This window comes from Tachysurus vachellii, chromosome 22, assembly GCF_030014155.1.
Source record: "Tachysurus vachellii isolate PV-2020 chromosome 22, HZAU_Pvac_v1, whole genome shotgun sequence".
Classification (NCBI taxonomy): domain Eukaryota; kingdom Metazoa; phylum Chordata; class Actinopteri; order Siluriformes; family Bagridae; genus Tachysurus; species Tachysurus vachellii.
Window position 1 is genome coordinate 350,001 of NC_083481.1, and position 14,419 is coordinate 364,419.

At 39.0% G+C, this 14,419-nt stretch overlaps 1 protein-coding gene across 2 annotated transcripts in view; it reads right to left on the reverse strand.

The window, feature by feature from the left end:
- Nucleotides 1-13,352, reverse strand: part of LOC132837941 (nck-associated protein 5-like) — a 44,524-nt gene extending 31,172 nt beyond the window's left edge. For both annotated transcript variants that reach the window (XM_060857976.1, XM_060857977.1), the window contains exons 1-4: nucleotides 13,110-13,352; nucleotides 8,525-8,696; nucleotides 4,049-4,117; nucleotides 3,790-3,828 (exon numbers count right to left, since the gene is read on the reverse strand). In XM_060857976.1, the coding sequence (XP_060713959.1) occupies nucleotides 3,790-3,828; nucleotides 4,049-4,117; nucleotides 8,525-8,683 (267 nt within the window). In that variant the 5' untranslated portion in view covers nucleotides 8,684-8,696; nucleotides 13,110-13,352. The remainder of the gene's footprint in view (nucleotides 1-3,789; nucleotides 3,829-4,048; nucleotides 4,118-8,524; nucleotides 8,697-13,109) is intronic.
- Nucleotides 13,353-14,419: the final 1,067 nt, after the last annotated feature.

The following is a 14,419-nucleotide window of genomic DNA, read 5'->3' on the forward strand; positions in this document are numbered from 1 at the left end:
AGTGTGATGTACAGTGTGTGATGTACAGTGTGATGTACAGTGTGATGTACAGTGTGTGATGTACAGTGTGTGATGTACAGTGTGATGTACAGTGTGTGATGTACAGTGTGATGTACAGTGTGTGATGTACAGTGTGTGATGTACAGTGTGATGTACAGTGTGATGTACAGTGTGATGTACAGTGTGTGATGTACAGTGTGTGATGTACAGTGTGTGATGTACAGTGTGTGATGTACAGTGTGATGTACAGTGTGTGATGTACAGTGTGTGATGTACAGTGTGATGTACAGTGTGATGTACAGTGTGTGATGTACTGTGTGATGTACAGTGTGATGTACAGTGTGTGATGTACAGTGTGTGATGTACAGTGTGATGTACAGTGTGTGATGTACAGTGTGATGTACAGTGTGTGATGTACAGTGTGATGTACAGTGTGTGATGTACAGTGTGTGATGTACAGTGTGATGTACAGTGTGTGATGTACAGTGTGTGATGTACAGTGTGTGATGTACAGTGTGTGATGTACAGTGTGATGTACAGTGTGTGATGTACAGTGTGATGTACAGTGTGTGATGTACAGTGTGTGATGTACAGTGTGATGTACAGTGTGATGTACAGTGTGTGATGTACAGTGTGTGATGTACAGTGTGATGTACAGTGTGTGATGTACAGTGTGATGTACAGTGTGATGTACAGTGTGATGTACAGTGTGATGTACAGTGTGTGATGTACAGTGTGATGTACAGTGTGTGATGTACAGTGTGTGATGTACAGTGTGATGTACAGTGTGTGATGTACAGTGTGTGATGTACAGTGTGTGATGTACAGTGTGTGATGTACAGTGTGATGTACAGTGTGTGATGTACAGTGTGTGATGTACAGTGTGTGATGTACAGTGTGATGTACAGTGTGTGATGTACAGTGTGATGTACAGTGTGTGATGTACAGTGTGTGATGTACAGTGTGATGTACAGTGTGTGATGTACAGTGTGTGATGTACAGTGTGTGATGTACAGTGTGATGTACAGTGTGTGATGTACAGTGTGTGATGTACAGTGTGATGTACAGTGTGTGATGTACAGTGTGTGATGTACAGTGTGATGTACAGTGTGATGTACAGTGTGTGATGTACAGTGTGTGATGTACAGTGTGATGTACAGTGTGTGATGTACAGTGTGATGTACAGTGTGTGATGTACAGTGTGATGTACAGTGTGTGATGTACAGTGTGATGTACAGTGTGTGATGTACAGTGTGTGATGTACAGTGTGTGATGTACAGTGTGATGTACAGTGTGATGTACAGTGTGATGTACAGTGTGTGATGTACAGTGTGACGTACAGTGTGTGATGTACAGTGTGTGATGTACAGTGTGATGTACAAGTGTGTGATGTACAGTGTGATGTACATGATGTGTATGTCACCGTGTGTGATGTACCGTGTGATGTACAGTGTGATGTACAGTGCTGTGATGTACAGTGTGTGATGTACAGTGTGATGTACCGTGTGTGATGTACTAGTGTGATGTACAGTGTGTATGTACAGTGTGTGATGTACAGTGAGTGATTTACACGTGATGTAAGTGGTGAATGTACAGGTGTGATGTCCAGTGTGCTGCTGTACAGTGTGTGATGAACAGGTGTGTGATGTATCAGTGTGCTGATGTACAGTGTGTGATGTATAGTGTGTGATGTACAGTGTGTGATGTACCGTGTGTGATGTACAGTGTTGATGTACAGTGTGATGCTACAGTGTGTGACTGGGACAGTGTGTGATGTACAGTGTGTGATGTACAGTGTGATGTACAGTGTGTGATGTACAGTGTGATGTGCAGTGTGTGATGTATAGTGTGTGATGTACTGTGTGATGTACAGTGTGATGTACAGTGTGTGGTGTACAGTGTGTGATGTACAGTGTGATGTACAGTGTGTGATGTACAGTGTGATGTACAGTGTGTGATGTACAGTGTGTGATGTACAGTGTGTGATGTACAGTGTGATGTACAGTGTGTGATGTACAGTGTGTGATGTACAGTGTGTGATGTACAGTGTGATGTACAGTGTGTGATGTACAGTGTGTGATGTACAGTGTGATGTACAGTGTGTGATGTACAGTGTGTGATGTACAGTGTGATGTACAGTGTGATGTACAGTGTGTGATGTACAGTGTGACGTACAGTGTGTGATGTACAGTGTGTGATGTACAGTGTGATGTACAGTGTGTGATGTACAGTGTGTGGTGTACAGTGTGATGTACAGTGTGTGATGTACAGTGTGATGTACAGTGTGATGTACAGTGTGTGATGTACAGTGTGTGATGTACAGTGTGTGATGTACAGTGTGTGATGTATAGTGTGATGTACAGTGTGTGATGTACAGTGTGTGATGTACAGTGTGTGATGTACTGTGTGATGTACAGTGTGTGATGTACAGTGTGTGATGTACAGTGTGATGTACAGTGTGATGTACAGTGTGATGTACAGTGTGTGATGTACAGTGTGTGATGTACAGTGTGATGTACAGTGTGATGTACAGTGTGATGTACAGTGTGTGATGTACAGTGTGATGTACAGTGTGTGATGTACAGTGTGTGATGTACAGTGTGTGATGTACAGTGTGTGATGTACAGTGTGATGTACAGTGTGTGATGTACAGTGTGTGATGTACAGTGTGATGTACAGTGTGTGATGTACAGTGTGTGATGTACTGTGTGATGTACAGTGTGTGATGTACAGTGTGATGTACAGTGTGTGATGTACAGTGTGATGTACAGTGTGTGATGTACAGTGTGTGATGTACTGTGTGTGATGTACAGTGTGTGATGTACAGTGTGTGATGTACAGTGTGATGTACAGTGTGTGATGTACAGTGTGTGATGTACAGTGTGATGTACAGTGTGTGATGTACAGTGTGATGTACAGTGTGTGATGTACAGTGTGTGATGTACAGTGTGTGATGTACAGTGTGATGTACAGTGTGTGTTATACAGTGTGTGATGTACAGTGTGTGATGTACAGTGTGATGTACAGTGTGTGATGTACAATGTGATGTACAGTGTGTGATGTACAGTGTGATGTACAGTGTGATGTACAGTGTGATGTACAGTGTGTGATGTACAGTGTGTGATGTACAGTGTGATGTACAGTGTGATGTACAGTGTGTGATGTACAGTGTGTGATGTACAGTGTGTGATGTACAGTGTGATGTACAGTGTGTGATGTACAGTGTGATGTACAGTGTGTGATGTACAGTGTGATGTACAGTGTGTGATGTACAGTGTGATGTACAGTGTGTGATGTACAGTGTGTGATGTACAGTGTGATGTACAGTGTGTGATGTACAATGTGATGTACAGTGTGTGATGTACAGTGTGATGTACAGTGTGATGTACAGTGTGATGTACAGTGTGTGATGTACAGTGTGTGATGTACAGTGTGATGTACAGTGTGATGTACAGTGTGTGATGTACAGTGTGATGTACAGTGTGTGATGTACAGTGTGATGTACAGTGTGTGATGTACAGTGTGATGTACAGTGTGTGATGTACAGTGTGTGATGTACAGTGTGATGTACAGTGTGTGATGTACAGTGTGATGTACAGTGTGTGATGTACAGTGTGATGTACAGTGTGTGATGTACAGTGTGATGTACAGTGTGTGATGTACAGTGTGATGTACAGTGTGTGATGTACAGTGTGATGTACAGTGTGTGATGTACAGTGTGATGTACAGTGTGTGATGTACAGTGTGTGATGTACAGTGTGATGTACAGTGTGTGATGTACAGTGGTACCTTCTGGTTCAGCAGAGCCTGCACTACATGATTTGCCACCTCCCAAAAAGAGAAAGACAAAATTAATAGTGAACAGTTAATAGTGCTCCAGCCAACGCCGTGACTCTGCCTCGCCCCGACCCAGTTAGTTGTGTGTGTGTAAACTCCAGCTATGTTTCCTGTTGTTTAAACACTAAGTTTAGCTCTAATCATCATCTAGAGAAGTTTTATTCATGATTAATATTAAAACCATTAAAATAATAAATATTTGAAGTCTTACCTCATCTAAACATCGCTCATACGCCTCTCTCTGACTCTCGTTTGCCAGAGACAGTGATGTGTTCTCCGCCTGAACAAATGAAAACAATACATGGCTCAATAAAATGTACAAGTGATGGTCGTTTGTACAGAAAACTTTGTACTAAGTTTTTAATGAATATTTTACCAACATGAATATTTTAGTATGAACAATTTCTCACTTTCTGTCATGTTTTTATTCATCACCACACATCATTAGGTGAAGAGAAGGACATGAGGACAGGGGAGTTTAATATGAATGTTAGTGTATGAGATGATGCCTGGGGAGGCGTTTAATATTGGTCCTTTTTATCTGAATTAAATTCTCTGATACAGGGAATGTTGAGAAAGCTAAATGTTTATTAATAGATTCCTCTCCAAGTATAAAATATATAAAATCTGTAAAAGTCAAAGTCTTCCACTGTCTCATAGATCTGAGTCCTTGTGTTTTAGTGTTTGGGGTGAACTGAGCAAGAACACAAAACGTTCATGAATTCTATTCATCAGAATAAAATATATGTAGTTTTATTCTCTCGAGTGTTTTTCCTCTGATTAAACCGTCGTTTTCACTGATTACACCAAAGGGAAATCTGTCTCGGTCTAAATCTTGTGTTTACAACATGACAATTATGTGACAATTTCTCATGAAATTACAGCAACACAGTATTTGATTAAATAATGAGCCTTTATACATAAACACCAACAAAGAGAAAGAAGAGTTTCTCAGATAGTAAAGTGACTAGTCTCTGCATGAAGGTGACTGGTCTCTGCAGCTGATCTTGTTTTGTTCACTGTTTTGTATTTAAATTTCCTATTATTTTAAATCCAAAAGTTATGTCAAAGTGTGAGACATCAGAATGAATCGTCACACAACAATCGTTATCACTGACACTTTGAAGTCATGAACTATTTCCTTAACAGCAGTAAGTCGTTGACTATAATAGTGACTAAACATCTCTTGATGCCACATACAGATTTCTCTACAACTGCTTTGTGACGTTGCTGATCGTTAAAATCTCTGTAAATAAAATGAATTTTAAGTAACATCAATTAACATGAATTAAAACCTGATTATTAATAAAGACTTTCACAACACAAAGGTTAGTGTTGAGGCTGGAGGAAGGAGATGTACGAGGAAATCTTTAACAAACACACGAATAAACAGCAGAAATCTTTCACTTAGAAATACAACAAACACAAACACACTGCGATTAAGTGCAGGCGTGATGTTCATCTCAATAAGGAACACAGACTGTGTGTGTGTGTGTGTGTGTGTGTGTGTGTGTCCTAAATCATACACTACTGCACTAAGTAATATATCAAAATAACTGATAGCTTTTATACTGCTGGTGTTTGCCCTTTTGTTGTTTGCAGAAATGTGAGATTTCCATGTCACAAGCTGCTGATATACAGAACTATAACTACAGTAGCACCCTACAGTGATTTGGGACACAGTCCATTAATACGTGAACTTTAATGTTTATGTTAATTAAGGATGAAAAAATGGGATTTTTAAATGAACATAGTCTGTAATCATTGTTTTATTCTCCCTATGAAAATCCCAAAATATAATCTCTGTGTTTTAGTGTTTAAATGACCAACATTCATTCATTCATCTTCTACCGCTTATCCGAACTACCTCGGGTCACGGGGTCACTGTGCCTATCTCAGGCGTCATCGGGCATCAAGGCAGGATACACCCTGGACGGAGTGCCAACCCATCGCAGGGCACACACACACACACACACACACACACTCATTCACTCACGCAATCACACACTAGGGACAATTTTTCCAGAGATGCCAATCAACCTACCATGCATGTCTTTGGACCGGGGGAGGAAACCGGAGTACCCGGAGGAAACCCCCGAGGCACGGGGAGAACATGCAAACTCCACACACACAAGGTGGAGGCGGGAATCGAACCCCGACCCTGGAGGTGTGAGGCGAACGTGCTAACCACTAAGCCACCGTGCCCCTAAATGACCAACATGTTAGTAAGAACACTGACTAAGAATAAATGGTAGCATTTTGAATAGAGCACAATTTTTATTTCTTAATCACTTTTTAATCACTTGGCGCCCTCTAGCGGCCATTAATGGTCAATGACTTTGTGAAAAGACTCGATTAATAAAAGAAAACTTTTTTTCTCATTTATGTTTTTAATATTAATATCATTACTCTGTTAAATAAGTGTTAAGTTTTCATTAAAGACACAACTGAAACCAGGGCCATATCTCACTCTCTGTCTCTTTTTAAAATAATAATGTTAATGATTTTTACTTTGTTGTGTTGATTTTTCTTTGATGGCCTTAAGAACCTGATACAAAGAGCCGACTCTTTGGAGATCTATAATGCACGTTTTCGAGCTTTTGGAGTCGATCTTGATTTCCAATGCCTTCTTTTAGAGATTCGACTCAGTCTGTGATTCATTACCACCAGCAGCCATCACAGAAAAAGCAGAAGATGACTGAGATTTTTAGTCTTCATTATTTTTAGTTAATATTATTATTATTATTATTATTATTATTATTATTATTATTATTATTATTATAAGTATAACGTTAAGGATTAACATTTATGTGGGGAAACAGTATTTTAATTGGTAAACTTTGGCTAGTTTAGACAGTTAACAGTGATATGACTGTATATCAGGTTACTAGGTGATTAATTGTATTAATTAATAATTATCTAATCTGTTAGATGTGTTAAATGCCACTGATTACTGAAATGCATTATAACACATCACTTCATCAGCAGTTTAACACTCACATTGTATTATTCAGTCAGAATTGTAATACATAAATATTACTGTTACAGCAAAATAATGGTCAAAATGACTGGTGTGTGTGATGGAGTTGCTCTTAAACCCTGAACTTTAATATAACAACATGTCCCTCACCAAGTGTTTTATTCCTCTTACACCACAACCGTATATACAGATATTTATTAATCATGGCATTTTACTATTGGTTAAAGAAAGACATGTCATACTTCTGTCTGTTCTTAGTTACATGTAGTTAAATATAAGCTGTATTATAGCAGGTATGAAGATAATCCATAAAATGATCATGATGGCTTTCACCATTGGTCAGTGATCACACAGTGTTCCTACAGCAGGTGAGCAGTTTTACTTGTCAATTAAAATTATATTAATTAACAATACAAATATTTATATTTTCTGTGAAAGTATAAAGTAAAAAGTTTCTTGTTTAGTTACTTGAAGTTAGACATGGGATTAGTGATGAAGCTAACACGTCTCATTCGACCTGGACACTGATTACTCAGTACACAGGAAGCTTACAGATCTTTTGGAAGAAGTGAGTTCTGCTGAAGGAGATTTGTTTGTGAGACAAAGTAATGAGATTCTTTCTTTCTTTCTTTCTTTCTTTCTTTCTTTCTTTCTTTCTTTCTTTCTTTCTTTCTTTCTGTTGTCACACTGAGATGGCTGTAGAAGTAACAGATTCAGAGCAGGTTTGTACACAAACTGTCTCAGTCACATTTACAACAGCACAAACTGTAGCTGGGATTCAGGACACTAACACATTCACATAACATCACACAACATAAGCAAGGTTTAGAAAAATATGTGATGATGCAAAACAAACTGAACATGATGTAAAACCACTGGTTTATGTTCCTGTAGTGTGTGTGTACAGTGTGTACAGTATGTGTGTGTGTACTGTGTGTGTGTGTGTGTGTGCAGTATGTGTGTACAGTGTGTATGTGTGTGTGTGTGTACTGTGTTTGTACTGTATGTGTGTGTGTGTGTGTGTGTGTGTGTGTACTGTGTGTGTGTGTGTACAGTGTGTACAGTATGTGTGTGTACAGTATGTATGTGTGTGTGTATGTGTGTGTGCAGTATGTACTGTATGTGTGTGTGTGTACAGTATGTATGTGTGTGTACAGTATGTATATGTGTGTGTGTGTACAGTATGTGTGTGTGTGTGTGTGTACAGTATGTATGTGTGTGTACAGTATGTGTGTGTGCAGTGTGTGTGTGTACAGTATGTATGTGTGTGTGTGTACAGTATGTATGTGTGTGTGCAGTATGTATGTGTGTGTGTGTGCAGTGTGTGTGTGTGTGTGTACAGTATGTATATGTGTGTGTGTATGTGTGTGTGTGTACAGTATGTATGTGTGTGTGTGTGCAGTATGTATGTGTGTGTGTGTACAGTATGTATGTGTGTGTATACAGTATGTATGTGTGTGTGTATGTGTGTGTGTGTACATTATGTATGTGTGTGTGTGTGTGTGTGCAGTATGTGTGTGTGTGTACAGTATGTATGTGTGTGTACAGTATGTATGTGTGTGTGTGTGTGTACAGTATGTGTGTGTGTGTGTGTGCAGTGTGTGTGTGTGTACAGTGTGTATGTGTGTGCAGTATGTATGTGTGTGTGTGCAGTGTGTGTGTGTGTGTGTGTGTGTGTACAGTATGTATGTGTGTGTACAGTGTTACCTCCAACTCTCTGAGTCTCTCTACAAGCTCTTTATTGCTTGCTGACTCGTCTTCCTCGTCTTCATCTTCTTCCTCTTCTTCCTCCAAAAGTATGTCAGTGTCGCCCTCTACTGAATCACTTGCCTCATCACACTCTCTCAGCTCTGACATGCCTGACATCTTCACCTAGGGACTAAACACAGTTAGATGTAGGGATTTAATTAAATATTAAAGCTCCTTATGTGCTGTATTTATAACGTCAGTAAATGACACACTGATTGTGAGTTTAGTAATAAGTATAAAATGTCTAAAATGTTATATAGCATAATTATTATTATGTTATGAGCATAAATAAGTATTATGATATAAATTATTGTGAAGTTCCTGACTGCAGTAAATCAACACTACAACCCTGATAATGAGGTGAACATTAATATCAACATAAATAAAGAACTTATAGGTTCCTTTGTTTGGTTGTATTTGTATACGTTTTATTTGCTTACAATTATATTTATAGTGTGTAGTTAATCACCTCTGTCTATAAATTGTGTACATTATTCCATATCAAAAAAAGTTGTAAGAAAACAGTGTAAAGGTCGACATGAGACAGTAAAATAACTATGTGATTAATAATGAATGTTTAATCCAGATAATAAACAGTATAATCATTTCTGAATGTCACACAGTGGAACAGATCCATTAAAGTCCATTAGGAGAGGCGGTGGCCTTCAGTGAGGCACTTTCTGCTGTTAAAAATAGAGCACTGGCGTCTTTCTTTCTCTCCCAAACTCTCCATTTTAACTGCTTTATTCTAAGACTGGCTTTCTATCCTTTCTTCTGAGAAATCAGGTCTGTGCTGTAGGCCATATGACCTAATATTATATGTAATGATTCAATAATAGACGCATGAACAGATGGAGGAAATGATGAACATCACAGACAAACTTGTTTTTGGTCATGTTGGTTGAAGTTAGTTGTGAGCACTGGAACTTAGTGAACACACCTCACAGCACTACTGACTAAACCTCACAGCACTACTGACTAAACCTATCAACACTACTGACTAAATGACTAAACCTCCCAATACTACAGACTAAACCACCCAATACCACTTACAAAACCTCTCAGAAGTACTGACTAAACCTCCCAACACTATTGATTAAACCTCCCAAGCACTACTGACTAAATATCCCAACACTACTGACTTAACCTCCTAACACTACTTACTAAAGGTTCCAGCACTACTGACTAAACCTTCAAGCACTATTGACTAAACCTCCCAGTTCTTCTGACCAAACCTCCCAACACTACCGACTACACATCCCAGCATTATTGACTAAACCACCTAACATTGCTGACTAAACCTCCCAGCACTTCTGACTGAACTCCCAATACTACGGAATAAACTAATACTACTGATAAAATCTCAAACCACCCAGCAGTACTGACTAAACCTACCAATACTACTAATAAAACCTCGTCACTTCTATTATTATAAATACAATAATAAAAAGTAAATGTGTGTGTGTGTGTGTGTGGGTGTGTGGGTGTATAAATTAAAGACAAATGGGAATTTGATTGGTTATGCTTATGATGGAGGCTGGATTAATGTAACAGGAGGGGTTATAATGCAATTCTACATTTATATCAGTTTAATTAATACACACACACGAAAACAAACACACGTATGGATGGATGGATGGATGGATGGATGGATGGATGGATGGATGGATGGATGGATGGATGGATGGATGGATAGATAGATAGATAGATAGATAGATAGATAGATAGATAGATAGATAGATAGATAGATAGATAGATAGATAGGAATAAAGAAGGAGATAAGACATCTCTCTGGCACTGAGCTGATGGAATGAATTTCCCCTAAACATTTAAATAGCTGAGTCACTCACTGTCTTCAAACGACGTCTAAAGCCCTGCATCTCCCTGAAGTACTTAAACTAGCACTTATAAAACCTTGTCTGTGTGCTTTTCTGCCTATATTACATCCCATCAGAGTTTTAGACTGATGATACACTAGTGACACTCTAGTGATATCTGGTGCACCAGTATCAGGATGTATTTGTTGAGAGACACTTGAGAGCATTTCTCTGAGTCATTCTGGTGAGAGCAATCTGTCAAATGCCATAAATTTAAATAAGGTGTAATTGTAAGGGCACATTGTTAATTCCTAGTTGGAAGCCCTTTTTCCACACGTCCACAAAAAATGACATTCACATGGTGAGTTTATTACATTTAAACATAATGTTCCCCAACTGGTTCATAAATTCCCACATCCCATCACCTGCTAAACTACACGCATAAGCCGATTTTGACCACTGATGAGAAATGAGGCTATTGATGGTCACATCTGCAGTGTAACAGCTGGAACTCGAGCGCAGTACAGCGTATTCAGTAAGTTTGGTGTACGAGTTGGCATGATACCACACACTGGGGTTCAGTGGCCCTCAAGTCCCTGAAGGATCGATCATTTTGATTAGCATTCATGTACACAGCCTTAACGAATGGTACACAGATGTGAATGCTAATAGCCATGAAGGTGCTGTTGCCTGAGGTTCCTCCTTTAACACCAGTGACAATCATTTAAAGTCCATCACGTCACTTATTTTAACACACAGACCTTATATGTACCAGTTTGTAGTAGTGTTATGTAGTAAACAGTGTCCCTAAAACTCCATCACAGACTGCACCTCACACTGGAGTTTCTTCTTATTTATACATCTGTTTATCTGATCTGGTCCAATCACAGGACGTTGGATGTGAGTCAGTAGATCTAAAAAAAAACCAAATGTACCAAATTGATCACATTTATTCTAAGCTAAAGGTTAAATTCTGCAAACATTGGCATTAAATTATTTTTGTGATTTTTTTCACAGAATCCTTGCAGCACCACGTAAACTAACGTCATGTGCAGTTTGTTTTCTCCTTCGTTAATCTCTTTATTTTAACGTGTTTTGCTAACAGCTGTGTGAAACACAGCATATGAGGATGAGAATAAAGTCTGCAGTGTGTTTACTGTAATATTCAGAAATGGTTTAATCAATATCACACATTCAGACACGACCACTTCCTGGAAACGGATTGATTTTTGTCCTTTATTGATTTTTTATTGAGAAGCAACAATCGATCAATTGAATGCATTAAGCCTGTTAGCGTTTACCTGCAACTGGCTTTATTAATGTGATGCAGTCATTAAGGAGGCCGTGATGAACACATATATGTGTATACATCTGAGGTGGCTGTGTGTGTGTGTGTGTGTGTGTGTGTGTAAGTGATAAGTGGATCATCAAGTGTTGAAAGATTTAGCTTAATAATGATCGATCTCTGTGAATCAGGATCTTATAATTGTTCTGATTATTTTACATCTTAATCTGTAGCTAAGCTACTTTAGCACAATATGTTTAAATATTAACAAAATATTATAATGTAAATCTTTTCTTTTTTTTAATTCTATCAGATATTTGTGTTTGTTTGTCATTTAAGGTCCAATAAAGCATAAGTGTGTGTAAATAATCAGTGAGTTTAAATCTGAATAAACAGGAAGACTGACATAAAGGTTTAATTAAACTTATTTAGAAATTGTTTATAAAATCTCAGGACTGCACACTGCTGTGATCGGATCCTGATTGGATTGAAATTATTCACAGAATTCTGCACTGATTACTAATTAAACCTGAGACTCATCCGGCACGATGTTGTTAGAATGTTTATACATTTCACATACAAAGTTATTTGAAATGACTTTATGAATGTGCATGAATATGCAAATGTGGACACGCCCCCACATACTTCTGCCAATGGATCACTAATATGAACTCAATATAACTGTCCAGTTTATTGAACCAAACTATCAGAATATATTTAAGTGTTGCCATGACAACCACTGTCTGTATATCACACTGAACACTGACATCTCTATGTTAGTTAGCTGGATTAGCATGTTGCTTCTGTAGCTAAAATGTTCCTGAATCATTTGAATATTATTTGTGATTGCTAATGGGCCTCGTAGTAACATGTCCTAATATACAGATATTTATTTACAGAATAATGTTCAGATTTAAAGGATGAAACATTCACAGTCTGAGATTGTCTGGGTTTTTATATTGTACTGGAACCATAATGAAGCTAACAAGTAGTAGATTGTAACCAAGAGTTTAGCTTCACATGCACAAGACAGTATTTATATAGGATACAGTTATTTTACACACACACACACACACACACACACACACACACACGTGTCCTCTAGTGCAATACTGCAGAAAAGTGTGTGTGTGTGTGTGTGTGTGTGTGTGTGTGTGTGTGTGTGTGTGTGTGTGTGTGTGTGTGTGTGTGAGTGAGCGCACATGTGTGTGTTTGACTGAATGCCTGTGAGCATAAAGACACCACATGATCACATGGGTTAATATGATACATGCTAATGTGAGACACACACACAATAATGCACACCTCACTAAATGCATCTCTCTCTCTCACACACACACACACACACACACACACATCATGGTGCAAACCTCAGTAAAAACATCTCTCACACACACGCACACACACACACACACACACACACACACACACTGCATCCTACCTTCTCCCTTCTCACCGCGATTAAAATCGTATTCGTTTTGCGTCTCTCTTCGTCTTCTATCCCTCCATCATCCTTCTCTCTCTCTCATTTCCTCCCATTCCTTCCCAGAATGCCACACTCGCTCTCTCTTGCTGTCTCTCGCCAATGAAAAAATAAACACACACTCGCGTGTCCATAACCCAGAAACAAGCCATGCAGCAGCTGCAGCGTGTGTGTGTGTGTGTGTGTGTGTGTGCGTGTGTGTGTGTGTAATTCAAATCAGCAGTGATGAAAGACTGAGAGCATCATCTGCTCATCTGCCATTGTTCCTGAGAGAGAGAGAGACAGGGAGAGAGAGAGAGAGAGACACACACACACACACAGAGAGAGAGAGAGAGAGAGACAGGGAGAGAGAGAGAGAGAGAGAGAGAGAGACACACACACACACACAGAGAGAGAGAGAGAGAGAGAGAGAGAGAGAGACAGAGAGAGAGAGAGAGAGAAGGAGTGAGTGAAGGAGGGAGGAAAAGGGTTCAGTCCCCTCTCCTCTTCTTTCCTTCTTCTCTTTACTCCTCTTCTCCTTCTCCTTCCTCCTGTCTCCTCCTTATATATCCTTATATTTCTAGTTTTCTGCCATTCTTCACTCCTTGCCCTCTCTTCTTTTCTCTCTTCCCCATGTCCTTTTTCTTTCTCATTCAAATCTCCTCACTCCTTCTCTCCTCCTTGTTTTCCTTGTTTTCTCTTTCTTCATCCCTCCTTTTATTCCTTTTGCTCTTTTCTTCTTTCTCCGTCCCTGAAGCAGTCCTGAACACGACTGAGGTCTCAGATGTAATCCCATCAGTCCCAGTTGTTGGTGTAATGTGTAAATATTGTAAATGATCTGTAAACACTTGTGTTATTTGTGTATGTTGTTATTTGTCGTATTGTTACTTCTCATGTCCTTCTTCAGCTCACAGATTAGCAGCATTTTGGGGTTAAATTTCAGACACAGTTAATGAACTGATTTTAGAAAATGAGCCCTAACTATAGAAACCATGACGTACTCTAACCAGCACGTTAATTCAAACCTGTTGTTGATGTTAGATTCAGTTCAGAAGCAGTGTTGAAATGACATGAGGATGGAACTTCAAGAGGAACTCCCTGAGACACAGAATGGAGTCACTGCCTCAATGACACACATGTGGAGTCACTGCCTCAAGAGTCACAGCTGCTTTGGTGGCACAAAGGAAACCTACACACTCTCAGACAGGTGGGTTTAATGTTCTGGCTCTTTGGTAGATATTTTTATCCAGAACATGCAGGTTAGCTTCCCCCATGTTAATAACCTCCAG